We start from the raw sequence: 27,214 nt of genomic DNA on the forward strand, positions 1-27,214 counted from the left end.
TTTTTTAGCATACCTTTGATTTTTTTGTTGCATATTCTGATAAGTTCCTCTGATGAGTCGCCATTCCCGACACAGTTCAGGAGCCCTGCACTGAAACCAACTTGAGTGAGTGAGGGAAGGAGCAAGTCTCAGGTTTGTACTGACCTTGCTTGACCTAGCCGCTGGGAATGTGCAGTCCATCCCGGCTCTGATAAGTATCAAAGTTTACAGCAGGGAGGAGGCACTGCCTCAGTGCTTACAGTAAACAGAGGCTCTGCTTCAGAGGCGCAGCACAAAGACACGGTAACACAGACACAAGTGAGAGATACCACTGCAGCACCTGACAGAGTACACTACTCTGGACAAAACACAGGCATCAGTCGTGATCAGGCGGCACCAGCACCTCGCTCCCAATACTCATGGCAACTAAGGTGCAACGCCAAGTGAATGATAGGCAAGGAGAGCTGACGGCAGCCAGGGAGCATGTGCATGCAGTGACAAGAGACTATATCTGTCAGCCCAGACTCAGTAAGTAACTCAGACAGAGTACGCAATATCCAACCCAGATCCTGATCACTGAGGGATACAGATACAGGACAAAGGAACTACGAGTGTGTTACAGTGTGACAGGGAGCTGGGAGTGTGTTACAGAGTGACAGGGAGCTGGGAGTGTGTTACAGAGGGACAGGGAGCTGGGTGTGTGTTACAGAGTGACAGGGTGCTCGGTGTGCGGTACAGTGTAATAAGGAATTGGGAGTGTATTACAGAGCGACAGGGAGCTGGGAGTGTGTTACAGTGTAACAGGGAGCTGGGTGTGTGTTAAAGAGTGACAGGGTGCTGGGAGTGTGTTACAGTGTAACAGAGAGCTGGGAATGTGTTACAGTGTGACAGGGAGCTGGGAGTGTATTACAATGTGACAGGAAGCTGGGAATGAGTTACAGTGTGACAGAGAGCTGGGAGTGTGTCACAGAGTGACAGGGTGCTCAGTGTGTGTTACAGTGTAACAGGGAGCTGGGTGTGTGTTACAGAGTGACAGGGTGCTCGGTGTGTGTTACAGTGTAACAGGGGGTTGGGAGTGTGTTACAGTGTGACAGGGAGCTGTGAGTGTGTTACACTGTGACAGAGAGCTGGGAATGTGTTACAATGTGACAGGGAGCTGGGAGTGTGTTACAGTGTGACAGGGAGCTGGGAATGAGTTACAGTGTGACAGGGAGCTGGGTGTGTGTTACAGAGTGACAGGAAGCTCGGTGTGTGTTACAGTGTGACAGGGAGCTGGGACTGTGTTACAGTGTAACAGGGAGCTGGGAATGTGTTACAGAGTGACACGGAGCTGGGAATGTGTTACAGAGTGACACGGAGCTGGGAATGTGTTACAGAGTGACAGGGAGCTGGGTGTGTGCTACGGTGTAACAGGGGGCTGGGAGTGTGTTACAGTGTGACAGGGAGCGAGGAGTTTGTTACAGTGTAACAGGGAGCTGGGAGTGAGTTACAATGTAACAGGGAGCGAGGAGTTTGTTACAGTTTGACAGGGAGCTGTGAGTGTGTTACAGTGTAACAGGGAGCTGGGAGTGTGTTACAGTGTGACAGGGAGCTAGGAGTGTGTTAGTGTGACAGGGAACTGGGAATGTGTTACAGTGTGACAGGGAGCTGGGAGTGTGTTACAGTGTGACAGGGAGCTGGGAATGAGTTACAGTGTGACAGGGAGCTGGGAGTGTGTTACAGTGTGACAGGGAGCTAGGAGTGTGTTACAGTGTGACAGGGAGCTGGGAGTGTGTTACAGTGTGACAGGGAGCTGGGAGTGTGTTACAGTGTGACAGGGAGCTAGGAGTGTGTTACAGTGTGACAGGGAGCTGGGAGTGTGTTACAGTGTGACAGGGAACTGGGAGTGTGTTACAGAATGACAGGGAGCTGGGAGTGTGTTTCAGTGTGACAGGGAGCTGGGAGTGTGTTACAGTGTGACAGGGAGCTGGGTGTATGTTACAGCGTGACAAGGAGCTGGGATTGTGTTACAGTGTAAAGGGACCTGGGAGTGTGTTACAGTGTGAGAGGGAGCTGGGTGTGTCATAGTGTGACCGGGAACTGGGTGTATGTTACATAGAACATAGAACATAGAAAAATACAGTGCAGTACAGGCCCTTTGGCCCTCGATGTTGCGCCAATCCAAGCCCACCTAACCTACACTAGCCCACTATCCTCCATATGCCTATCCAATGCCCGCTTAAATGCCCATAAAGAGGGAGAGTCCACCACTGCTACTGGCAGGGCATTCCATGAACTCACGACTCGCTGAGTAAAGAATCTACCCCTAACATCTGTCCTATACCTACCCCCCTTAATTTAAAGCTATGCCCCCTTGTAATAGCTGACTCCATACATGGAAAAAGGTTCTCATGGTCAACCCTATCTAAACCCCTAATCATCTTGTACACCTCTATCAAGTCACCCCTAAACCTTCTTTTCTCCAATGAAAACAGCCCCAAGTGCCTCAGCCTTTCCTCATACGATCTTCCTACCATACCAGGCAACATCCTGGTAAACCTCCTCTGCACCCGTTCCAGTGCCTCCACATCCTTCCTATAGCATGGCGACCAAAACTGCACACAATACTCCAGATGCGGCCGCACCAGAGTCTTATACAACTGCAACATGACCTCAGGACTCCGGAACTCAATTCCTCTACCAATAAAAGCCAGTACGCCATATGCCTTCTTCACCGCACTATTTACCTGGGTGGCAACTTTCAGAGATCTGTGTACATGGACACCAAGATCCCTCTATTCATCCACACTACCAAGTATCCGTCCATTAGCCCAGTACCCCATCTTCTTGTTACTCTTACCAAAGTGAATCACCTCACACTTAGCTACATTGAACTCCATTTGCTACCTTTCTGCCCAGCCCTGCAGCTTCTCTATATCCCGCTGTAACCTGACACATCCTTCCTCACTGTCAACAACCCCACCAACTTTCGTATCATCCGCAAACTTGCTCACCCAACCTTCTAGCCCCTCCTCCAGGTCATTTATAAAAATGACAAACAGCAATGGTCCCAAAACAGATCCTTGCGGAACACCGCTAGTGACAGCACTCCAAGATGAACCTTTGCCATCAACTACTACCCTCTGTCTTCTTCCAGCCAGCCAACGCCTAATCCAAACCTCCAACTCACCCTCAATGACATACCTCCGCATTTTGTGCAGTAGTTTACCATGGGGAACCTTATCAAACGCCTTACTAAAATCCATAGTCACCTTCTCAAAGAATTCAATAAGGTTTGTGAGGCACGACCTGCCCTTCACAAAACCATGCTGACTATCCTTGATCACATTATTCCTATCCAGATGTTCATAAATCCTATCCCTTACAATTCTCTCTAAGACTTTGCCAACAACAGAAGTGAGACTCACCGGCCTATAGTTACTAGGGCTATCCCTACTCCCCTTTTTGAACAAGGGAACCACATTTGCTAGCCTCCAATCTTCTGGCACTACTCCTGTAGACAACGAGGATATAAAAATCAAGGCCAATGGCTCTGCAATCTCCTCCCTTGCTTCCCAGAGAATCCTAGGATAAATGCCATCAGGCCCAGGGGACGTATCTATTTTCACCCTTTCCAGAATTTCCAACACCTCTTCCCTACATACCTCAAAGCCATCCATTCTAATTAATTGTGACTCAATATTCACATCGGCAACAATGTCCAGTTCCTGAGTGAATACTGACGAAAAGTATTCATTCAGTGTCTCCCCAATCTCTTCCGCCTCCACACGCAACTTCCCACTACTATCCTTGACTGGACCTATTCCTACCCTAGTCATTCTTTTATTCCTAACATACCTATAGAAAGCCTTAGGGTTTTCCCTAATCCTACCAACTAAGGACCTTTCATGTCCCCTCCTTGCTGCTCTTAGCTCTCTCTTCAGGTCCTTCCTGGCTACCTTATAACTCTCAAACGCCCCAATTGAACCTTCACGCCTCATCTTTACATAGGCTGCCCTCTTCCCTTTAACAAGGGATGATACAGTGTGACAGGGAGCTGGTAGTGTATTACAGTGTAACAGGGAGCTGGGTGTGTTACAGTGTGACAGGGAACTGGGAGTGTGTTACAGTGTGACAGGGAGCTGGGTGTGTTACAGTGTGACAGGGAGCTGGGTGTATGCTACAGAGTGACAGGGAGCTGGGAGTGTGTTACAGTGTGAGGGGGGACTGGGAGTGTATTACAGTGACAGAGATCTAGGAGTGTATTGCAGTTTGACAGGGAGCTGGGAGAGTGTTATAGTGTGACAGGGAGCTGGGAGTGTGTTACAGTGTGACAGGGACCTGGGAGTGTGTTTCAGTGTAACAGGGAGGTGGGAGTGTATTACAGTTTGACAGGGAGCTGGAAGTGTGTTACCGTGTGGCAGGGACCTGGGAATGTGTTACAGTGTGTCAGGGAGCTGGGAGTGTATTACAGTGTGACAGAGATCTAGGAGTGTATTACAGTGTGACAGGGAGCTTGGAGTGTGTAACAGTGTGACATAGAGCTGGGAGAGTGTTACAGTGTGACAGGGACCTGTGTGTGTGTTACAGTGTGACAGAGAGCTGAGAGTGTCTTACAGTTTAACAGGGAGCTGGGAGTGTATTACAGTGTGACAGAGAGTTGGGAGTATGTTACAGTGCGGCAGGGAGCTGGGAGTATGTTACAGGGTAACAGAGAGCTGGGAGAGTGTTACAGTGTGACAGGGACCCAGGAGTGTGTTACAGTGTGACAGGGACCCAGGAGTGTGTCACAGTGTGACAGGGACCTGGGTGTGTGTTCCAGTGTGACAGGGAGCTGGGAGTGTGTTACAGTGTGAGAGCTGGGAGTGTTACAGTGTGACAGGGAGCTGGGAGTGTGTTACAGTGTGGGAGCTGGGAGTGTTACAGTGTGACAGGGAGCTGGGAGTGCGTTACAGGGTATAGGGGAGCTTGGAGTGTGTTCCAGTGTGCCAGGGACCTCGGAATGTGTTGCATTGTAAGACAGGCCTGGGAGTGTGTTACAGGGTCACAGGGAGCTGGGAGTGTATTACAATGTGACAGGGCGCTTGGAGAGTGTGACAGGGAGCTGGGAGTGAGTTGCTGTGATAGAGAGCTGGGAGAGTATTACAAAGTGACAGGGAGCTGTGAGTGTGTTACAGTGTGACAGGGAGCTGGGAGTGTGTTACAGAGTGGCAGGGAACTGGGACTGTGTTACAGTGTGACTGGGAGCTGGGAGAGTATTACAGAGTGACAGGGAGCTGGGAGTGTGTTACAGTGTGTCAGGGAACTGGGACTGTGTTACAGTGTGACAGGGAGCTGTGAGTGTGTTACAGTGTGACAGGGAGCTGGGAGAGTGTTATAGTGTGACAGGGGCTGGGAGTGTATTACAGTGTGAGAGGGAGCTGGGAGTGTGTTACAATGTGACAGGGAGCTGGGAGTGTGTTACAGTGTTACAGGGAGCTGGGAGTGTGTTACAGTGTAACACGGAGCTGGGAGTGTGTTACAGTGTGACAGGGAGCTGGGAGTGTGTTACAGTGTAACATGGAGCTGGGAGTGTGTTACAGTGTGACAGGGAGCTGGGAGTGTGTTACAGTGTGACAGGGAGCGAAGAGTTTGTTACAGTGTAACACGGAGCTGGGAGTGTGTTACAGTGTGACAGGGAGCTGGGAGTGTGTTACAGTGTGACAGGGAGTTGGGAGTGTGTTACAGTGTGACAGGGAGCTGGGAGTGTGTTACAGTGTGGCAGAGATCTAGGAGTGTGTTACAGTGTGACAGGGAGCTGGGAGTGTGTTACAATGTGACAGGGAGCTGGGAGAGTGTTTCAGTGTGACAGGGAGCTGGGAGTGTGTTACAGTGTGACAGGGCGCTTAGAGAGTGTGACAGGGAGCTGGGAGTGTGTTACAGTGTGATGGGGAGCTGGGAGGGTATTACAGTGTGATAGGGAGTTGGGAGTGTGTTACAATGTGACAGGGCACTTGGAGAGTGTGACAGGGAGCTGGGAGTGAGTTGCTGTGATAGGGAGCTGGGAGAGTATTACAGAGTGACAGGGAGCTGTGAGTGTATTTCAGTGTAACACGGAGCTGGGAGTGTGTTACAGTGTGACAGGGAGCTGGTATTATGTTACAGTGTAACAGGGAGCCGGGAGTGTGTTACTGTGTGACAGGGAGATTGGTGTGTGTCACAGAGCGACAGGAAGATGGGAATGTTTTACAGTGTAACAGGGAACTGGGAGTGTGTTACTGTGTGACAGGGAGCTGGGATTATGTTACAGTGTAACAGGGAGATCAGACTGTGTCACAGGGCAACAGGGAGAAGGGAATGTTTTACAGTGTGACAGGGAGCTGGGGATGTGTTACAGTGTGGCAGAGTCAATTTTTTGGGCATAAGCCCTTCATCAGGAATCCTGAACCATCGATTCTCCTGCTCCTCGGATGCTGCCTGTCCTGCTGTGCTTTCCCAGCAACACACTCTTCGACTCTGATCTCCGGCATCTGCAGACCTCACCTTCTCCACACTGTCAATCTGTGTTGAATGAACTGTACAATAATACTTTGTCTTGCTGTTTACTGAGGTTGTCAGAGTTAGAATAGGTGACCAATCAAGAATATTAATCACAAGACTTGTGGGTGTGCATGAGTCATTGCTCGTGTGTCTTTCAGTATGTGTTTGTATGTATGTATGTCAGTGTGTTTGTGACTGTGAGTTTGTATGTCTGCATGTGTGTGTGTGTGTGTTAATATGTTTGCGCCTGCATGTGAGTGTCTATATATGTGAGTATAATTGTGTCTTAGTGAATGTATGTATATGTATGTATGTGTTTATATGTGTGTGAGTCATAGAGTTAGCACAGAAACAAGCCCATCAGCCCACCATTTCTCAGATGACTAACAGCCACCAAATTATACTCATTCATTTAAATGGTCCAATGTTACAGTGGGCGAAAGTGAGGACTACAGATGCTGGAGATTAGAGGCTAGATTAGAGTGGCGCTGGAAAAGCACAGCAGGTCAGGCAGCATCCGAGGAGCAGGAAAATCGACGTTTCAGGCAGGAGCCCTTCATTAGGAATCTTACAATGTTAAGAGCTCATCCAGATGCTTCTGAAATGTTGTAGGAGAATCTGTCTCCATCATCCTGTCAGGCAGCACTTCACATAATTCTCCCACCCTCTGAGAGAAAAATAAGGTTCTTTCTCAGATCTCCTCTAAACCATTTACTCCTAATCTTAAACTTATACCTTCTGCACTATCTTTATCCCTTTCAATAATTTAAAACTTTAAAACTTATTCCCAAGGCCACCCACTGACACTTCAACCACCTGACCAGCTTCATTCGCTAGAGTAAGGTCTAACACTGCCCCATCTCTAGTCGGACTATCTACAGACTGGCGCAAAAAGCTATCTTGGGTGCATTTTAAAAAATTTCCACCCTGTCTAATCCTTTCAAACCAATGTGATCCGAGTTAATGTTAGCGAAGTTCAAATCCTCCACATCTATGACCCTATATCTCCCATACCTTTCTTTCTGGATTTGCCAACATATTTCCTCCTCTTTTGCTCTCTCTGACTGTTGGGAGATCTGTACTGTAATCCCAGCAAATTATTTGCCCCTTTAGTATTTCTGCGCTCTACCCAGACGGCCTATTTTGAAGACCTCATCCCTCATTGCTGCAAAGATGGCTCCTTTGTCAATAATGCATGCCCACCTCTCTTCGATCCTCTCACATTGCACCTGAAACATCTGTACCCTGGAACCCAGCTTGCGGAACGTTACCGTGAACATCTCAGGGACACATGCACTAAACAACCCCACCCCCCCTCCTCGCCACCCAACACCTGGAGTAAGAATGCCTCATCTTCTGCCTTAGGAGCCTCCAATCACTTGGATCAATGTGGATTCACCAGTTTCCCCATTTCCCCTTCTCCCACCTTATCCCAGTCCCAACCTTCCAACTTGGCACCACTCTCTTGACCTGTCCCATCTGTCCATCTTCCTTCCCAGCTATCTGCTCCACCCTCCTCTCTGACCTATCACCATCACCCCAACTTTCATCCACCTATCGCATTCATAACTACCTTCCCCCGAGCCTCACCCCCTCCCATTTATCTCTCACTCCCCTTGCCCTCCCCCTCACATTGCTGATGAAGAGCTTATGCTCGAAGTATTGACTCTCCTGCTCCTTAGATGTTGCCTGACCTTCTGTGTATGTCTGTCTTTGTGAGTATGTCTGTGTGTGAATGTGTCAGCGTGTGTGCATGTGTGAGTGTGCGTCTGTGCGTGTGTCTTTGTGAGTGTGTCTCATAGAGTCATAGAGATGTACAGCATGGAAACAGACCTTTCGGTCCAACCCGTCCATGCCGACCAGATATCCTGACCCAATCTAGTGCCACCTGCCAGCACCCGGCCCATATCCCTCCAAACCCTTCCCATTCATATACCCATCCAGATGCCTTTTAAATGTTGCAATTGTACCAGCCTCCACCACATCCTCTGGCAGCTCATTCCATACACGTACCACCCTCTGCGTGAAAAAGTTGCCCCTTAGGTCTCTTTTATATCTTTCCCCTCTCACCCTAAACCTATGCCCTCTAGTTCTGGACTCCCCCATCCCAGAGAAAAGACCTTGTATATTGATCCTATCTATGCCCCTCATAATTTTATAAACCTCTATAAGGTCACCCCTCAGCCTCTGATGCTCCAGGGAAAACAGCCCCAGCCTGTTCAGCCTCTCCCTGTAGCTCAAATCCTCCAACCCTGGCAACATTTTTGTAAATATTTTCTGAACCCTTTTAATTTCAGTTACATCACACTGTAAACTTTTGCTATAAATTCTGTGTCTTACAATCTTAGTCTCCACAACCACCTGATGAAGGAGCAGTGCTCCGAAAGCTAGTGCTTCCAATTAAACCTGTTGGACTATAACCTGGTGTTGTGTGATTTTTAAGTTTCACAACTGTGCGTGTGTGTGTCTGAGTAAGTGTTTGTGTGAATGTGCTTGCGTGTGCATGTGTATGTGTGTTTGAGTGTAATTCTACATGTGAGAGAAAATGCATGTTTGTGTGTGTGTCTGTATGTGTGTGTGTCTGTGTGGTACTATATATGTGTCTGCCTGTTAGACTGTGTGTATCTGTGTGTGTCTATGTCAGATTGTGTGCACATGTGTCTGTGTGTTTCTGTATGTGTCTGTCTGTGACTGTGTGTGTGTGTCTGCATCTGTGTTTGTGTCTGTCTGTGTACATCTGTGTCAGACTGTGTGTGTGTCTGTGTGAGTATGTGTCTGAGTGTGTGACTTTGTGATTGTGTATGCGTGTGTCAGTGTGTGTGTGTGTGAGAGAGAGTGTGTATCTGTGTGTGTCTGCCTTTGTGAGTATGTCTGTGTGTGTGTATGTGTGTGTGTGTGTGTGTGAGTGTGCTTGTATGTGTCTGTGTGAGTACGTACCTGGGTGTCTGTCTTTGTGAGTGTGTGTGTGCGTTTGTGTGTGAGAGTGTGTGTTTGTGTGAATGTGCTTGTGTGTGTCTGTGTGAGTATGTATGCGTGTGTGTCTTTGTGAGTGTGTATGTGTTTGTGTGAGTGTTTGCATGTGTCTGTGTGTCTTGGTGTGTGTGTGTTTGTGTGCGTGTGAGTCTGTGTGTCTGTGTCTGTATGTGTGTTTCTGTGTGTGTGTTTATCTGAGTCTGTGTGTGTGTGTGTGTCTGTGTCTGTGTGAGTGTGTGTGTCTGTGTGTGCATGTGTCTGTCTGTGTGTGTGTTTCTGTGTGTGTATCTGAGTCTGTGTGTGTGTCTGCGTCTGCATCTGTGTGTCTGTCTACGTGTGTGTGTCTGCGTCTGCGTCTGCGTCTGTGTCTGTGTGTGTGTGTGCCTGTGTCTGTGTGTGTGTGTCTGTCTGTGTGTGTGTCTGCGCCTGCATCTGTGTGTGTGTCTGTGTGTGTGTGCCTGCGCCTGTGTCTGTGTGTGTGTCTGTCTGTCTGTGTGTGTCTGCATCTGTGTCTGTGTCTGTGTGTGCATGTGTCTGTTTGCGTGTGTGTCTGCATCTGTGTCTGTGTGTGTGTGTGTGTGTCTGTGTGTGTGTGTCTGCGTCTGTGTCTCTGTGTGTCTGTATCTGTGTATGTGTGTCTGTCTGTGTCTGTGTGTGTGTCTGTATCTGTGTGTGCGTGTGTCTGTGTGTGCGTCTGCATCTGTGTCTGTGTCTGTATGTGTGTCTATGTGTGTGTGTCTGTATGTGTGTGTCTGCATCTGTGTCTCTGTGTGTCTGTCTGTATCTGTGTATGTGTGTCTGTCTGGGTGTGTGTCTGTGTGTGTTTGTGTCTGTATCTGTGTGTGCGTGTGTCTGTCTGTGTGTGTGTGTCTGCATCTGAGTCTGTGTGTGTCTGTGTCTGTTTGTGTCTGTCTGTCTGTCTGTGTGTCTGCATCTGTGTCTGTGTGTGTGTCTGTCTGTGCGTGTCTGCGTCTGTGCCTGTGTGTGTGTCTGTGTCTGTGTGTCTGTCTGTCTGTCTGTCTGTGTGCGTGTGTGTCTGCACCTGTGTCTGTATCTGTGTCTGTGTGTGTGTCTCTGTGTGTGTCTGTCTGTGTGTGTGCCTGCGTCTGTGTGTGTCTGTGTGTCCGCGTCTGCGTCTGTGTCTGTGTGCGTGTGCTTGTGTGTGTGTGTCTGCGTCTGTGTCTTGTGTGTGTGTCTGTGTCTGTGTGTGTCTGTGTCTGTGTCTGTGTGTGCGTGTGTCTGTGTGTGTCTGTGTGTGCATGTGTTTGTGTGTGTGTGTGTTTTTCTATAAATGTGAGTGCAGTCAGCCACTGGTGTCAATGTGTAACCACTTGAACAACTGATCCTCAGAATAGTGCAGGGACTGAGGGAATGGAAGATGGAGTGAGACAAGAGACAAATATCTGCACACTCCATTCGCACTTCCCCCTGTAGGGCCTTGTACCACCAAATACTCTAATTTTTTTAATATCCTAGGGAAAACTGGAGGTCAGTCCAAAATACTAGTAAGCAGAGAAACCATTTTAAACACAGAGCTAATTATCATGATGTACCCTGTGGTCACATGGACAGCTGTCAGTTCGACAGTGCCCTATTTTCCCTGCTGCACTGTGATCTATATCCCAATTCCTGGTGTCTTGCTGCCCTCTTTTTAACCTCTTTGTCCTGTTTTCTATTTGTAACGATAGCCACCTCACATCTTGCATAACATTAAAGGTAGGTTTGTATTTAAGTCAATTAGTAAAGAAGCCAGTGGGGGAACTGTTTTACACAGTGAGTTCTGACCTGGAACACAATGCCTGAAGGGGCAGTGGGAGCAGATTGTATGGAAACATTGATAAAAAGGCATTGACTAAATACTTGAAAACAAAACTTGCAATGATATGAATAGAAACTTGATGCAATTTGCACGTAAATGGCTTCCTTCCATTTGGTATGTTTTTGTAGTTTGCGAGAATGCAAAATTGAGCATGTTTTGTCAAAGCTTTTCATCTTACACTCATCAGAACATCTCACAAGAATACCAGTCCAAGGGAAAAGTCAGCGAGAAATGGGTGACTGCAGGCCGATCAGCCTGACATCTATTGCTGGAGACATATTGGAATCAGTTATTCAGGAAGGAATAACAGCACTTTTGGAAAATCGGAATCTAATCAAGCAGAGTCAGCCTGGGTTCAGTAAAGGGAGTTGTGTCTGACTGATTTATTAGTGTTTTTATGAGGAAAGGTCAACAAGAGTGGATCAAGGGGAGCCAGCAGTTGTGTTGTATTCAGACCTCCAGAAGTTATTTATAGAGTCAAAGAGTCATAGAAATATACAGCACGGAAACAGACCCTTCGGTCCAACCCGTCCATGCCAACCAGATATCCCAACCCAATCTAATCCCATCTGCCCGTCCCAACCCATATCCCTCCAAACCCTTCCTATTCATATACCAATCCAGATGCCTTCTAAATGTTGCAATTGTACCAGCCTCCACCACTTCCTCTGGCAGCTCATTCCACACATGTACCACCCTCTGCATGAAAACGTTGCCCCTTAGGTCTCTTTTATATCGTTCCCCTCTCACCCTAAACCTATGCCCTCTAGTTCTGGACTCCCCGACCCCAGGGAAAAGACTTTGCCTATTTACCCTATCCATGCCCCACATGATTTTGTAAGGTCACCCCTCAGCCTCCGACGCTCCAGGGAAAACAGCCCCAGCCTGTTCAGCCTCTCCCTATAGCTCAAATCCTCCAACCCTGGCAACATCCTTGTAAATCTTTTATGAACCCTTTCAAGTCTCACAACATCTTTCCGATAGGAAGGAGACCAGAATTGCACGCAATATTCCAACAGTGGCCTAACCAATGTCCTGTCCAGCTGCAACATGACCTCCCAACTCCTGTACTCAAGTATTTGATAAGATACCTTGCAAAAATGTTACGTGGTAAGGGCTGACAATGTTGGAAGTGGTGTATTGGCGTGGATGGAGAATTGGCTCATGGGCAGGAAACAGCAAGTGGGTATAAAGGGTTGGCATCCTGTGACCAGTGGGGTTCCACAGGGACCATTGCTGGGGGTGCAACGGTTCACAACATACATTAATGACTCGAGGAAGGAAGTGAGTAGAGCTAACGACACAAAAATAACTGGAAAGGCTGATAGTGAGAGGGATACAAAAGTTTACAGAGATATTGTTAGGTTCAGTAGGTGGGCAAAAAGTTAGCAAATTGAGTAGAATGTGGAAAAACGTGAAATTGTTCCTTTTGTAAGGGAGCACACAAGGGCAGAATATTATTTAAATGGAGAGAAACTGCAGAGAGCTGCAACACAAAGGGACTTGGGGGGATTTGTTCATGAAACACAGAAAGCTAGCACATAGATACAGCAGGTATTCAGAAAGGCTTATGGAATGTTGGTCCTTGTTTCAACGGGGTTGGAATGATGAAGGGCTTTTGCCCGAAACGTCGATTTTACTGCTCCTCGGATGCTGCTTGAACTGCTGTGCTTTTCCAGCACCACTAATCCAGAATCAATGAGGTTGGAGAATGAGAGTAGAGAAGTCTTACTGTAACTGTACAAGGTTGCACATCTGGGGTACTGTGAGCAGTTTAAATCCTCTTATTTAAGGAAATATTACAGATTACATTACAGTGTGGAAACAGGCCCTTCGTCCCAACAAGTCCACACCGACCCGCCGAAGCGAACCCACCCATACCCCTACATTTACCCCTTACCTAACACTACGGGCAATTTAGTATTGCCAATTCACCTGACCCTGCACATCTTTGTGACTGTGGGAGGAAACCGGAGCACCCGGAGGAAACCCACGCAGACACGGGGAGAATGTGCAAACTCCACACAGTCAGTCGCCTGAGGCGGGAATTGAACCCAGGTCTCTGGCGCTGTGAGGCAACAGTGCTAACCACTGTGCCACCGTGCCGCCCACGTACCACCGTGCCGCCCACGGTGGTACGGTGTCATTTACTTGGAAGCAGTTCAGAGAAGGCTCATTAGGATGATCCCTGGTATGGAGGGACTGTCTTATGAGCCAAGACTAAACAGGTTTGGACTCTACTCACTGGAGTTTAGAAGTATGAGAGGTGATCTCATTGAAATATATTAGACCCTTGAGGGGCTTGACAGAGTCAATGCTGAGAAGGAGAGTCTAGGACCAGAGGGCACAGTCTCAGAATAAAGGGGCACCAATTTAAGACTGAGATGAGGAGGAATTTCTTCTCTCAGAGGGTTGTGAGTCTTTGGAACTCTGCCACAGGGAGAGCTGTGGGGGGCAGAGTCCTTGTGTATATTTAAGGCTGAGTGAGATTCTTGATCAGTCGGGGAATCAATGGTCACAGGGAAAGGGCAAGAAATAAGACTTGAAGAATGTTGGATCAGCCACGATCCATTTGAATGGCAGAGCAGGCTTGAGGGGCCGAATGGCCTCCTCCTGTTCCTATTTCTCATGGTCTGATGGTTGGCAAGTGGAGTCTAATTGGGAGAGATGTTGCCATGGAGAATGCATCCATTAATACTGCTTGACAGTTTACTGCCCGACTTTGCTTAAGTTTTAAACCAGGGATTTTATTTCTGACTGTTCAGGGCATTGCCTATGAATGACCGTCACCTATTTTATCATTAAACAGGTGCCATGTGTACATAGGCTTTTTGTAAACAACGTTGCCCATGTCCCTCAATCCTTCCATATGAAATGGAGGAATTGAGAGACACCGATTGGGTTAAGGGATATGGAATGAATGTAGCTTCCAGTATAAACAAGGGCATCAAACTGCAAACCAACTGATAGCCTGAAATTATGTGTCAGCATAATTCTTCACACACTCAGGATTATCCGTCAAATGTTGTTCAATTGCTGAATCACATTTAATGTTGATATTGTGTTACAGTTTTTACAATTGCAGGTTGATTGGGTATGGTAAGTATTTTCACTGTTGGGAACAGAGAATGGGTATGTAGTTTGATGCCTTTGGGACACACGGTCGACAAACCTGGCATCACATTGGCACTGAAATTCACATACCACATTGCTCATTGGTATGATAGACAGAGCATCCCTTTGGATTGACATCAGCCTGTCAGTGATGAAAACCATTCATGTTATTACTGCGTTGCATCAGCATGAGGAATTGAAGGACACGGGTTGTGTTAAGGAATATGGGATGGAGGTTTTGAGGGACACAGACAGGGTTAAGGGACATGGAATGGAGAAATTAAGGGACACAGATTGGGTGAGGGATATAGAATGGAGGGATTATGGGGCAGAGATTGGGGTGAAGGATTGAGGGACACAGACAGGGTTGAGGGATATGGAGTGGAGGAATTGAGAGACACTGATTGGGTTGGGGGATATGGAATGGAGGGATTGAGGGACACAGATTTTGGGAGAGGGATATGGAATGGATGGATTATGGGACAGAAATTGAGGTGAGGGATATGGAATGGAGGGATTGAGGGACATAGATGGGGGTGAGGGTTATATTGAGGAGTGTGAGTGGATTAGTTTGGGCTGATAAACCTTCATGTGTATAACCATGTAACCACCTGATGAAGGAGCAGCGCTCCAAAAGCTAATGGTTCCAAAGAAACCTGTTGGACTATAACCTGGTGTGTAATTTTTAACTTTGTCCACCCCAGTCCAACACTGGCCCCTCCAAGTCACAGTGTATAACATTGTTCAGCAGTGAGCTCCAGGAGATATCCCTTTAAGATACTGAGGAAAACCCTACCCCACCCCACCAACCCATTTAAACCAGCCGTTGAGGGATTATTTACACCTTCTGCACAGCAAATAGAGCCTGGCTATTACCCGAAATCTGGTACTGTGACAAGGCAGCATCCCTCAGCATTGCACTGGCAATGTCAGTTCTACAGAGAGGCTTGAACCCTTAGTGTAGTGACTCGGAGGTATGACTGCACTGATGTCCTCACTAAAACACCTCCATCTGGCCTGACCTCTCTCTAACTCCAACTCCCTCTCACCCTCATACTTCACTCTAGAACCTCCTCAAACCTTCACACTCCAGATACAGAGTGTTAGCCTCCTCCTTCTTTTCAAACTCAGATACATTTACCTTCTCATACGCCTGGTCCCTTCTCCAGGACAATGGCCTCTGCCTTCAGTGTCCTACCTTGGGTCCTCAGTGCCTCAGATTCAAAGTTCTGACCCTCATCTTAAATCCCACCAGGACTTCACCTCCTCCCAATCTCTGTGATCTCCTCCAGCTCCACAACCTTCCTCCACTATTTCCAACTGCCTGACCATCTCAAGATTCAAGAGTAGTTTTTATTTGCCATTTCTACCGTATACAGCTGATACAGTAAAAACGAGACAGCGTTCCTCCAGGGCCGAGGGAGCTACATGGACAGCACAAACTGCATCTTTAAGGCTTTGTAATTCAGACACCGTCCCTTAGTTCCAGTGAGGCACGGTGGGGGAGGGGGGGGGAGGGTGAAGGTGGGGGGGAACGATGTGGGGACTCAGCTTAATTAAATCAATTATCTCCGATTGATCCATTCTGATGAATTAGGAGATAACGTTGAGAGACAAAGTGAATCACCCTGCTTACTCAACTGAACAACAGCGGGCCAGTTTATAAAGAGCCTCCGGAATCTTCCAGCATGTTTCACGAAAAGAGGCAGAGGGAACTGAGTCAAAGGTTAAGGCCAGCAAAGTCACAGCTTAACTGAAGGCTGCTTAAGAAGCTTTAGAGAACGCGGGTCTGACCCAGACAGTGAACAAAATGACCGATAGGTCCTGAGCATCCCTCCCACATGAGCTGACCACTTCTCCCAAATACATGAGCTGATGCTTCTATCCAGTTTTGCCAACTTTTGTATCCTCTGCAAATTTCCTAATCATGACCCCTGCATTAGAATGTAATCACCCTCTATACCCCCCATTATACAGCCCAGGAACCCAATATTCAGTTCACTATTTTAGTGTTTTATTCCATCAAAAATTGGGACACATATTCTCAATTCCTGCTGTCTTTTTTTCTTAAAACAGCTCCAATTGAGCTCACACTCTTCCTGCCCGCTCTTCTTTGTACTTCTCTGCATCTGTAGTGCACTTCACCCACTTATGTGGAAATTCATCACTCACTGTTTATTACACTTCCAAGTTTCAGATTTCCTGTTAATGGCAATACCTGTGGTCGACAATCCCAGGTTAATTCTTTTGAACGAATCACAGAGAGCAGTGAATACCTCAGCCAGTCAAAGAGGTCCTTGTTTTACGTGAAATTGGTTAATTTCACTGAAGCACCAGGAACAGAGAGATTATGTCCAAATATTCACACGTTGGTGTTTTCATCCTGGCCATTCAGGGTGAGACTTTAGGGGATCAGGATGGAGAGGAGGTATATCTAAACATTTTTTATTAATTTATGAGGTGTAGGCATCACTGGTTCAGAAAGCATTTGTCACCCATTTGTTAATTACCCTTGAGAAGGTGGGAGTGAGCTGCCGTCTTGAACCGCTGCAGTCCATGTGCTGGGGGTTGACCCACAATGCTCTTAGGGAGGGAATTCCCGGATTCTGACCCAGTGAAGAAACAGCATTACAAGGAAGAATGTCCAGGAGTGGCAAAGTCACTGATCTAATACAACAACACGCCACAATGCAGGACGAAGCAGCCTGCTTAATTGACACCACATCCACCAATATCCACTCCCTCCACCAACACTCAGTAGCAGCAGTGTGTACTATCTACAAGGTGCACTGCAGAAATTCACCAAAGATCCTCAGACAGCACCTTCCAAACCCGTGACCACTTCCATCTAGAAGGACAAGGGCAGCAGATACATGGGAACACCACCCCCTGCAACAAGTTGCCCTCCAAACCCTACACACACACACACAGTCAGTGTGAAGTGCAGGGTGGACTGTGAACGCACCACACTGAGATTGATCAAGTCAATGTGAATCTGTGTGTGACTGATCCAGCTAGGAACAGGCAGCTCGATGTAACCCCTTCCTGCCAAACCAGGCAGGCAGTGCCCTTGCCCCCACCCCGTGTATCAGCTCTTTGCCCACTAATGGAAGAAGGAAGAAGGAAGCAGGAAGAAGGGCTTATGCCCGAAACGTCGATTCTCCTGTTCCCTGGATGCTGCCTGACCTGCTGCGCTGTTCCAGCAACACATTTTCAGCTCTGATCTCCAGCATCTGCAGACCTCACTTTCTCCTGGATAAACAGTACCAGGAGGAAAACATCTGGAGTACAAATATCAATACAGAACCAGCAGCATCTGTCAGAAATGTCTGTGCTTCAACTCTGTCTTGTAATGGTTAACATCACCTGTGTTATATAAAAGATAGTGTTATACACAGCAAACAGGTTTTAGTACATAATATACATAATATATATGCTTTAACCCTGTAAATGTGACCACACACAATATAGGCCATGTCATACCCAGCAGTTACATTCTACAAGAGTAGACCTTGCATTCCTGGCAATGAACTTCATGCAATTAATAACAGACTGTATTACTAGGTCTAGCACTCTATGTATTACATAAGACTTTAGTTAGGTCAGACTTGGAATATTGCTGATGAAGGGCTTATGTCCGAAACATCGATTCTCCTGCTCCTTAAATGCTGCCTGACCTGCTGTGCTTTTCCAGCACCGCTCTAATCTTGACTTAGAGCAATGCGGTCATTTCTGATCACCACAACACAGGAAGGATGTGGAGGCTTTGGAGAGGGTGCAGAGGAAGTTTACCAGGGTGCTGCCTGGATTAGAGGATATGAGCTATAAGGAGAGGCGAGAAAAAACTGGTTTCTCTTGAGTGGTGGGGGCTGAGGGGAGACTTGATAGAAATCTATAAAATTATGAGATGCATAGATAGGGTTGATGGTCAGAATTTTTTTTTGAAATGGCTAATATTAGGGGACATGTATTTAAGGTTAGAGGGGGAAAGTTCAAAGGAGATGTGAGGGGCAAATTTATTACACAGAGAGTGATAGGAGTCTGGAGCATGCTGCCGGGGTGGTGGGAGAGGCAGATACAATAGGGGCGTTTAATGGACTCGTAGATAAGCACATGAATATACAAGGAATAGAAGGATATGGACCAAGGGCAGGGGTTATTTTAATCTGGCATCATGGTCAGCACATCATGGTGGGCTGAAGGGCCTCACCTGTGCTGTACTGTTCTATGTTGTAATGGTAGCACACTCTGTGTTACTGGAAGACGCACTCTGACACAATAACATAACCATGTATTACTGGATACAGAAATGTGTACGTTGTATTGGCAGCCCCCGCCAAGTTCAGATGGGTTCACCTCCTGTTTCCATTCATAGGTCAATTTCTCCGCGAGTTGGTGCCCAATTCAGGACACTGTATAAGTACAGGAAATGTTCATATTTGGATATTTAAAATTAAACCCCTGGATTAGATCATGTTCTTAAGTAGAAGTGTTTGTAAGTCAGACATTCGCAAATGGGAGACCTCCTGTATAGCACCCTACGTGCTGCTGGGTATACCCCTGCAGACATTACAACGCAACTGGCAGAAAAAGGAGCTGGAGGACACTTTTGCATTTACCAAGTCTGTTGCATCATGACTTAAGATTGCAATCTTGATTCCAGCTCCCTGCCTGACTCCAGAGCCCTTGATTCCTTTGTCAATCTGTAACCTCCCAAACTCAGCCGTAAATATCATCGAGTCCCTAGAATGGGGAAGCAGGTCATTCAGCCCATTGAGTCCACGCCAACGCTCCGAAGAGCATCCCACCCAGACCCACCCCATCCCTGTAATGCTGCATTTCCCATGACTGTCGGTTAGCTGTTGTTATGGGGCCTGCTATTAGCATATTCTACATGTATGAGCTCCTTAGGGACTGTCAGGGGTGTGTGGGAGTACCGACACCTCCTGCTTTACAGAGTAGAGTCACGGGGAGTGAACAGGATGGAGTTTACATTGTCTCTGCAACTTGTGACAGAACTCGTAAGAAGAAGCCCTACATTCTATTAGATTATGATTAGGTGGTTGATTTTTCACGGAGGGGGGAGCAGGCGTGATGGGCTGAAGGACCATTTCCGGTGCTATAGATCTCTATTACTTTCCAACGTAGGAGCAGTGGTAGGCCATTCAGCCCATCAAGTCTGCTCCACCATTCGACAAGATTGTGACTGATCTGACAATCCTCACCTCCATTCCTGCAAACAGTTGGTGCAGCAGCTAATGCACACACAGCAAGATCCCACTATTGCAATGGGGTAATGGTTCGTTAACCTTTATTCGGGATGGTGGCTGAGGGTGTGTATTTGGGGAGTGAACACTGTGGATGTTATGTGCAGTGACATCAGGGCGGATCTTTTACATGACCACTTGAGAGGCCAGCTGGAGGCATCAGTTTAATGTCACAGCTCCTCTGACAGTGCAGCATTCCCTCAGTACAGCTCCTCTGACAGTGCAGCATTCCCTCAGTACTGACCCTCTGACAGTGCAGCATTCCCTCAGTACAGCTCCTCTGACAGTGCAGCATTCCCTCAGTACAGCTCCTCTGACAGTGCTGCACTCCCTCAGTACTGACCCTCTAACAGTGCAGCACTCCCTCAGTACAGCTCCTCTGACAGTGCAGCATTCCCTCAGTACAGCTCCTCTGACAGTGTTGCACTCCCTCAGTACAGCTCCTCTGACAGTGCGGCACTCCCCCAGTACAGCTCATCTGACAGTGCAGCACTCCCTCAGTACTGACCCTCTGACAGTGCAGCACTCCCTCAGTACAGCTCCTCTGACAGTGCGGCACTCCCCCAGTACAGCTCATCTGACAGTGCAGCACTCCCTCAGTACTGACCCTCTGACAGTGCAGCACTCCCTCAGTACAGCTCCTCTGACAGTGTTGCACTCCCTCAGTACAGCTCCTCTGACAGTGCGGCACTCCCCCAGTACAGCTCATCTGACAGTGCAGCACTCCCTCAGTACTGACCCTCTGACAGTGCAGCACTCCCTCAGTACAGCTCCTCTGACAGTGCAGCACTCCCTCGGTACAGCTCCTCTGGCAGTGCAGCACTCCCCCAGTACAGCTCCTCTGGCAGTGCATCACCTCTGACAGTGCAGCACTCCCCCAGTACAGCTCCTCTGGCAGTGCAGCACTCCCCCAGTACAGCTCCTCTGGCAGTGCAGCACCTCTGACAGTGCAGCACTCCCCCAGTCCAGCTCCTCTGGCAGTGCAGAACTCCCCCAGTACAGCTCCTCTGGCAGTACAGCGCCTCTGGCAGTGCAGCACTCCCCCAGTACAGCTCCTCTGACAGTGCAGCACTCCCCCAGTACAGCTCCTCTGGCAGTGCAGCACTCGCCCCCCCCCTCTCAATCCAGCTGGAGGGCAGTGGCATTCTGAGTGAGTTGTAAACACACCAGGAGCTAACTCAGGAGGTGAACATTCTGTCCTTGAGCGAGGACTGCTTCTCCATCGCTGGCCTCGGATCCGTGATTCAGTCGGGTTTGTGCCCCAGTGAGTAACGTCGGTTTAGCCCCCACCTTGCTAACGGCCCTGTCCTGTTGGATGTCCCAGCCGCGGTCAACGCTGCAGGTTGGGAAATGCAAGGTCAGAGTTGTTAGCTGGGCCGGATGGTGACGGCATGCATCCCAGATGTGTGTGTACGAGAGGCCCTGTACTGATACCCCTTGCTGGGCGGGTCATGACCTTTACAGATATGGTGGCTGTGCATGTCACAGTGAATGGATGTTAAACTGGTAATGTGTGCCGGGGTGGCTAACCTTCTCAAACTGCTCCTTCACACCCTGCACAACTCAATCTAAACTCTTCCCGTTCCTTCTCTGCAGCATACAGAACCATCTCAGCTGTGAATGGTCCACTGGTGGTACTCGATAATGTTAAGGTACAGTGCAGCACCTATTCATTTGTTAAGTTCGAGAGTAACAGTGTGTGAAGGAGGGTGGGAGTGGGGGGTGGGTGGGTGGTGATTACTGCACAAATCGTGTTTTCTTTTCCCCTGTCAGTCTTGGGGCTGGTTGCGTCGACACGTTAGCCAAAGTGCTGAGCTCCCATTGTTCCATTTCACTGGGCAGCTCGTTCATTAACGGGCTGTCAGCGACATCACTTCCTTATCAAGAGGCGTCGGGGGTAATGATGCGTGAGGCAGGCTCAGAGAGGTCATTCCCGCCCCCTGTGTCAGCGATGTCACTCCCAATTTGTCAGCACGCCCAACCGACTGGGCGGCGGCAAATCGTCAAAGGGGGGCCTCGCAAACACAGGTGCAGCCTGTGCCTGCAAAGAAATGGACTTCAGTTCCATTGCCTTCTAAGGGAAAGCAAATATACACTACACTCCCAGGACAGGGACAGCACGGGGTTAGATACAGGGTAAAGCTCCCTCTACACTGTCCCCATCAAACACTCCCAGGACAGGGACAGCACGGGGTTAGATACAGAGTAAAGCTGCCTCTACACTGTCCCCATCAAACACTCCCAGGACAGGGACAGCACGGGGTTAGATACAGGGTAAAGCTCCCTCTACACTGTCCCCATCAAACACTCCCAGGACAGGGACAGCACGGGGTTAGATACAGGGTAAAGCTCCCTCTACACTGTCCCCATCAAACACTCCCAGGACAGGGACAGCACGGGGTTAGATACAGGGTAAAGCTGCCTCTACACTGTCACCATCAAACACTCCCAGGACAGGGACAGCACAGGGTTAGATACAGAGTAAAGTTCCCTCTACACTGTCCCCATCAAACACTCCCAGGACAGGGACAGCACGGGGTTAGATACAGGGTAAAGCTCTCTCTACACTGTCACCATCAAACACTCCCAGGACAGGGACAGCACGGGGTTATATACAGAGTAAAGCTCCCTCTACACTGTCCCTATCAAACCTTCCCAGGACAGGGACAGCACGGGGTTAGATACAGAGTAAAGCTCCCTCTACACTGTCCCCATCAAACACTCCCAGGACAGGGACAGCACGGGGTGAGATACAGAGTAAAGCTCTCTCTACACTGTCCCCATCAAACACTCCCAGGACAGGGACAGAATGGGGTTAGATACAGAGTAAAGCTCTCTCTACACTGTCCCCATCAAACACTCCCCAGACAGGGACAGCACAGGGTTAGATACAGAGTAAAGCTCCCTCTACTCTGTCCCCATCAAACACTCCCAGCGCAGGGACAGCATGGGGTTAGATGCAGAGTAAAGCTCTCTCTACACTGTCCCCATCAAACACTCCCCAGGACAGGGACAGCACAGGGTTAGATACAGAGTAAAGCTTCCTCTACTCTGTCCCCATCAAACACTCCCAGCACAGGGACAGCATGGAGTTAGATGCAAAGTAAAGCTCCCTCAACACCATCCCAGGACAGGGATAGCACAGGGTTAGAGACAGAAGCAGGTACCTGCGGCCGTGGTCGGGGCAGGGAGCTGCTGATTGCTATCACTCCAGCTAGTCCAGTGCCTTGACCTACCACACTCTCTGTTCTCAACATGAAGGCGTTGCCTGGCGTGCCTTGACCGACAGGTTCTTGTTTTGTGTTTGGAAGCAAGTTCCGATCTTTGGGTTTACTTCCTTTCTCGCAGTTTCCGAAATACGCGGAGATTGTGAACTTCACCCTGCCGGATCGCAGTGAGCGCAGTGGCCAGGTGTTGGAGGTGGTTGGATCCAAGGCAGTGGTTCAGGTAATTCCAGCCATTCATCTGGTACCATTGGGTCAGAGTGCCACTGAGGCAGGACCTTTAACAAACTGCAGAGATTCGGACTATTTGCTAGCACAGTCTGAGTTGAGTTTCCAACGGCATACCCTGTCATTCTCCAAATCAATTACTGCAGAATCCCTACAGTGTTGAAGCAGGCCATTCATCCCATCGAATACGCACTGAGCCTCCGACTAGCATAGCACCCAACCCACTCCTGCCCATCCCTGTAATCCTGCGTTTCCCATGGCTAACCCAACTAGCCTGCACCTCCCTGGACACTGCAGGCAATTTAGCATTGTCAAGCCTTCCTAACCCTGCACATCTTTGGATTGTGGGGGGAAACTGGAGTACCCAGAGGAAATCTACGCAGAGAATGTACAAATTTCACACACACAGTTGCCCAAGGCTGGAATTGAACCCAGGTCCCTAGTGCTATGAGGCAACAATGCTAACCACTAAGCCACTGTCCCACTCCTAATGGCCTTCCAACTCATTAACTTTGTTTTTCTCTGGACTTGCCCCAGCACAGCTCCCGCTCAAACGTTCACCCAAGCCTTTGTTAGTTTGCGGTCTTGATTCTAACTCAATACTGCCTACATTCTCATCCTGCACCACTCAGAAAGATCGAAAACTCTATTGCCTCTCTCCTACCTCACATCACCTGTCCTCCTGTACTGACATTATGCAACCCCCACTTTCAAAGCCTTCACAATCTGTCTGATCTCCTCCATCTCAACATCATTCCATGGTCTCTATGTTCCTCTCATCCTGACATCTTCAGCATCCCCAGTTTAATTGCTCCATACCTCCAGCTACCTGAGGCCCAAACCTCTTGAATTTCTTCATTAAAATTCTCTGCTTTTCCCTCTATCTCTCTCTCTCTCCCTCTCTCTCTTTCTCTCTGCTGTAAGTGAGGACAGTTTTAGTACGGAAGGGCAAAATGTGTCAGCGCAGGCTTGGAGGGCCGAAAGGCCTGCACCTGTGCTGTACTGTTTTTTTGCTCTTTATATCCCCATTTCCTTTAAAACTTTACCCTTTGACCCAAACTTTTGATCACCTGCTCTCAACGCCCTCAGAGCCTAACACTGACTGCTAATTTTCCTGTGAAGGACCTCAGAACATGTAAATGCTTCAAAGGTGGCTACACGAATGCAAGTTGTTGTTGGGTGGGATAGTGGGTGAGAGCCTGAGATTTTGTCTTCTCTCGGTCTGTCGGACTGCTGCAGTTGACTGATTTGCTCTGTCCATTTTTCTTGTTTTCACTCTAACTGCAGCTTTGTTGTCCCAGTGTCGAGCAGGCAGCTATGCTACAGGAGACAGTGCAGTGATTTATACTTTGTTCTGCAGGTATTTGAAGGAACATCAGGCATCGACGCCAAGCTGACAGCCTGTGAGTTCACTGGAGACATCCTTCGTGCCCCAGTGTCGGAGGATATGCTGGGTGAGGGGATTGTTGGCTGTGTGTTTGCTTGTCCAGCCAATCTCAGGCGAACCCTCAAGGTGTTCCAACAAATAGTTTTTACTGGCCTAATGTAAAACCATAAGACAGGGGAGCAGAAATTAGGCCATTCAGCCCATCTGCTTCACCATTCAATCATGGCTGATAAGTTTCTCAACCCCATTCTCCTGCTTTCTCCCCATAGGCATGTGAATGATGATGGGATAGTAATGGGATGAGTTTAGATTAGTTCACAGGTTGGCGCAACATTGAGGGCCGAAGGGCCTGTTCTGCGCTGTATTATTCTATGTTCTATAACCCTTGACTCCCTTGATATTCAAGAACCGACCTATCTCAGCCTTAAATAAACTCAATGACCTGACCTCCACAGCCTTCTGTGGCAGTGAATTCCACAGATTCACCACTCTCTGGCTGAAGAAGTTTCTCCTTATCTCTGTTCTGAAGGGTCTTCCCTTTACTCTAAGGCTGTGCCTTTGGGTCCTAGTCTCCCCTACCAATGGAAACATCTTCCCAACATCCTCTCTGTCCAGGCCGTTCAGTATTCTGTAAGTTTCAATTAGATTCCATCCTCATCCTTCTAAACTCCATCAAGTGTAGACCTACAGTCCTCAAGCGTTCCTCATATGTTAAACCATGAAGACTTACAGTTTCTACCTCACCTGTTCTGCACACACTGTAACATCCCTGCTCATTCCTTAAAGCCTATCTCTCCAATGGGACATCGGAACAAGAATAGGCCATTCTTGCCATTGAGTCTGTTCCATCATTCAATGAGATCATAGCTGATCTGTGGGCTAAATCCAAATACCTGCCTTTGGCCCGTTTCCCTTTACTCAACAAAAACATATTTTTCTCAGATATAAAATGAATAACTGATCCAGCATCCACCACCCTGTGTGGAAGAGAGTTCCAAAGCTCTCCCACCATTTGTATGTGGAAGTGCTGTCTAACATCACCAGGATGTGGCCTGGGATGGAAAGTCTCATGATGAGGAGAGATTGGATAGGCTGGGTTTTGTTTCCCTGGAGCAGAGGAGGCTGAGCGGGGAATCTGACTGAGAGATACAAAATTACTTAGAGTAGATCATGAGAATCTTTTCCCCCTGGGAGATGTGCCTGAGACCAGAGAGTATAAGTTTAAGGTGAGGAGTAAGTGGTTTGGAGGAGATCTGAGAAAGATTTTTTTTTCACTTAGGGGATGGTAGAAATATGGAGTGTGTTGCCTGAGAGGATGATGGAGGTTGAAAATGGCAGGGCATAGTGGGCCAAGTGCAGGTAAATGGGATTAGTGTAGTGTGGCGCTGGGAAAGCACAGCAGGTTAGGCAGCATCCGAGGAGCAGGAGAAACAACATTTCAGGGGAAAGCACTTCATCAGGAATGGAGTTGGTGTAGTTAGTGTAATTAGTGTAATTGGTGTTAGTCGGCAAAGACATGGTGGACAGGGTGGGTGAGTGTGGATGAGGGACGATGTGGAAGGTGATAGAGAGAATGGAAGAACATGACCCTCAATGGGAGGTGGGTACAGAAGCAGAGATACAGTGAGAATGAGGTAGCGGAGGGAGGATGTTAGCACTCATGCTGGGGGGGAAATGGACATTGACCTTCTTCTTACAGCACTGGGTATGACCCCAGACACCGGGACCGCACTGACCCCGGGAGGGGGCTAACGTCACACCAGGCTTGGGCCTTGCACTGAGACCGAGACTGGCCGGGGTACCAGGATGCCGGTGAATTCTGGGATATCCGCTTGGGAGATTGCTATCAGAAGTGAGGAGTGAGTGGGTATGTAATGAGGCCAATTTGGAAAGATAGGGCAAGAGATTTAGAGTCTCACATTGAGGACTCCTTCCAAAAATACTCAGCTCACTCAGACTTGGCCAAAACAAGGGGAGATTCAGTCCAATTGGATTAATTCCTTACAGTGTGGAAACAGGCCCTTCGGCCCAGCAAGTCCATACCAAATCTCCAAAGCATAACCCACCCAGACCCATTTCCCTCTGACTAATGCACCTAACACTATCGACTATTTTGCACAGCCAACTCACCTAACCTGCACATCTTTGGACCATGGAAGCAAACCCACACAGACACAGGGAGAATGTGCAACTCCACACTGACAGTCACCTGAGGCTGGAATTGTACCCAGGTCCCTGGCGCTGTAAAGCAGCATTGCTAACCACTGAGCCACCGCACCATCCCAAAAGTATCATGATCCTTCACCTCTTGTTGTCGTGTCTTTGAGAGACTTGTTCTTGTTGCTACCCCTAGGTCGAGTGTTTAATGGATCGGGAAAGCCGATTGATAAGGGGCCTGCTGTAGTGGCAGAGGACTTCCTCGATATAAATGGTGAGTATTAGCATTCTCCACTCCGTAACACCGCAAGGTTAAAGCGGCCACCAGACTGTACAGACAGAGAGAGAGACGATTGAAAACAAAACCAGCAACTATTGGCAGAAATTCAGCAGGTCTGGTCGTCTCTGTGGAGAGAAAGCAGAGTTAAAATTTCAGGTCCAGTCCATATAGATGATTGAAGGTGTTTTAACCTGAGGCTCAGGCAATGGGGAAATATCAGGAAGATGTGATCTTCATGATAATACGTTCAGCCGGAGTGGGAATTGAAGCCATGCTGTTCTGATTTGA

The 27,214-nt window shown here is 48.3% G+C and overlaps 1 protein-coding gene across 1 annotated transcript in view; it reads left to right on the forward strand.

Moving 5' to 3' along the window:
- The first annotated feature begins 248 nt into the window (after window positions 1-248).
- LOC122552966 (V-type proton ATPase subunit B-like) overlaps window positions 249-27,214 on the forward strand; it is a 177,795-nt gene continuing 150,829 nt past the window's right edge. The window contains exons 1-5 of the mRNA XM_087991994.1: window positions 249-507; window positions 21,247-21,302; window positions 22,999-23,097; window positions 24,463-24,556; window positions 26,843-26,920. Coding sequence (XP_087848120.1) covers window positions 399-507; window positions 21,247-21,302; window positions 22,999-23,097; window positions 24,463-24,556; window positions 26,843-26,920 — 436 coding nt within the window. The 5' untranslated portion in view covers window positions 249-398. The remainder of the gene's footprint in view (window positions 508-21,246; window positions 21,303-22,998; window positions 23,098-24,462; window positions 24,557-26,842; window positions 26,921-27,214) is intronic.

The sequence above is a fragment of the Chiloscyllium plagiosum genome, unplaced genomic scaffold (genome assembly GCF_037043375.1).
Source record: "Chiloscyllium plagiosum isolate Xiang-an unplaced genomic scaffold, Cpla_swu_hap1 HiC_scaffold_1, whole genome shotgun sequence".
In the NCBI taxonomy this organism is placed as follows: Eukaryota; Metazoa; Chordata; class Chondrichthyes; order Orectolobiformes; family Hemiscylliidae; genus Chiloscyllium; species Chiloscyllium plagiosum.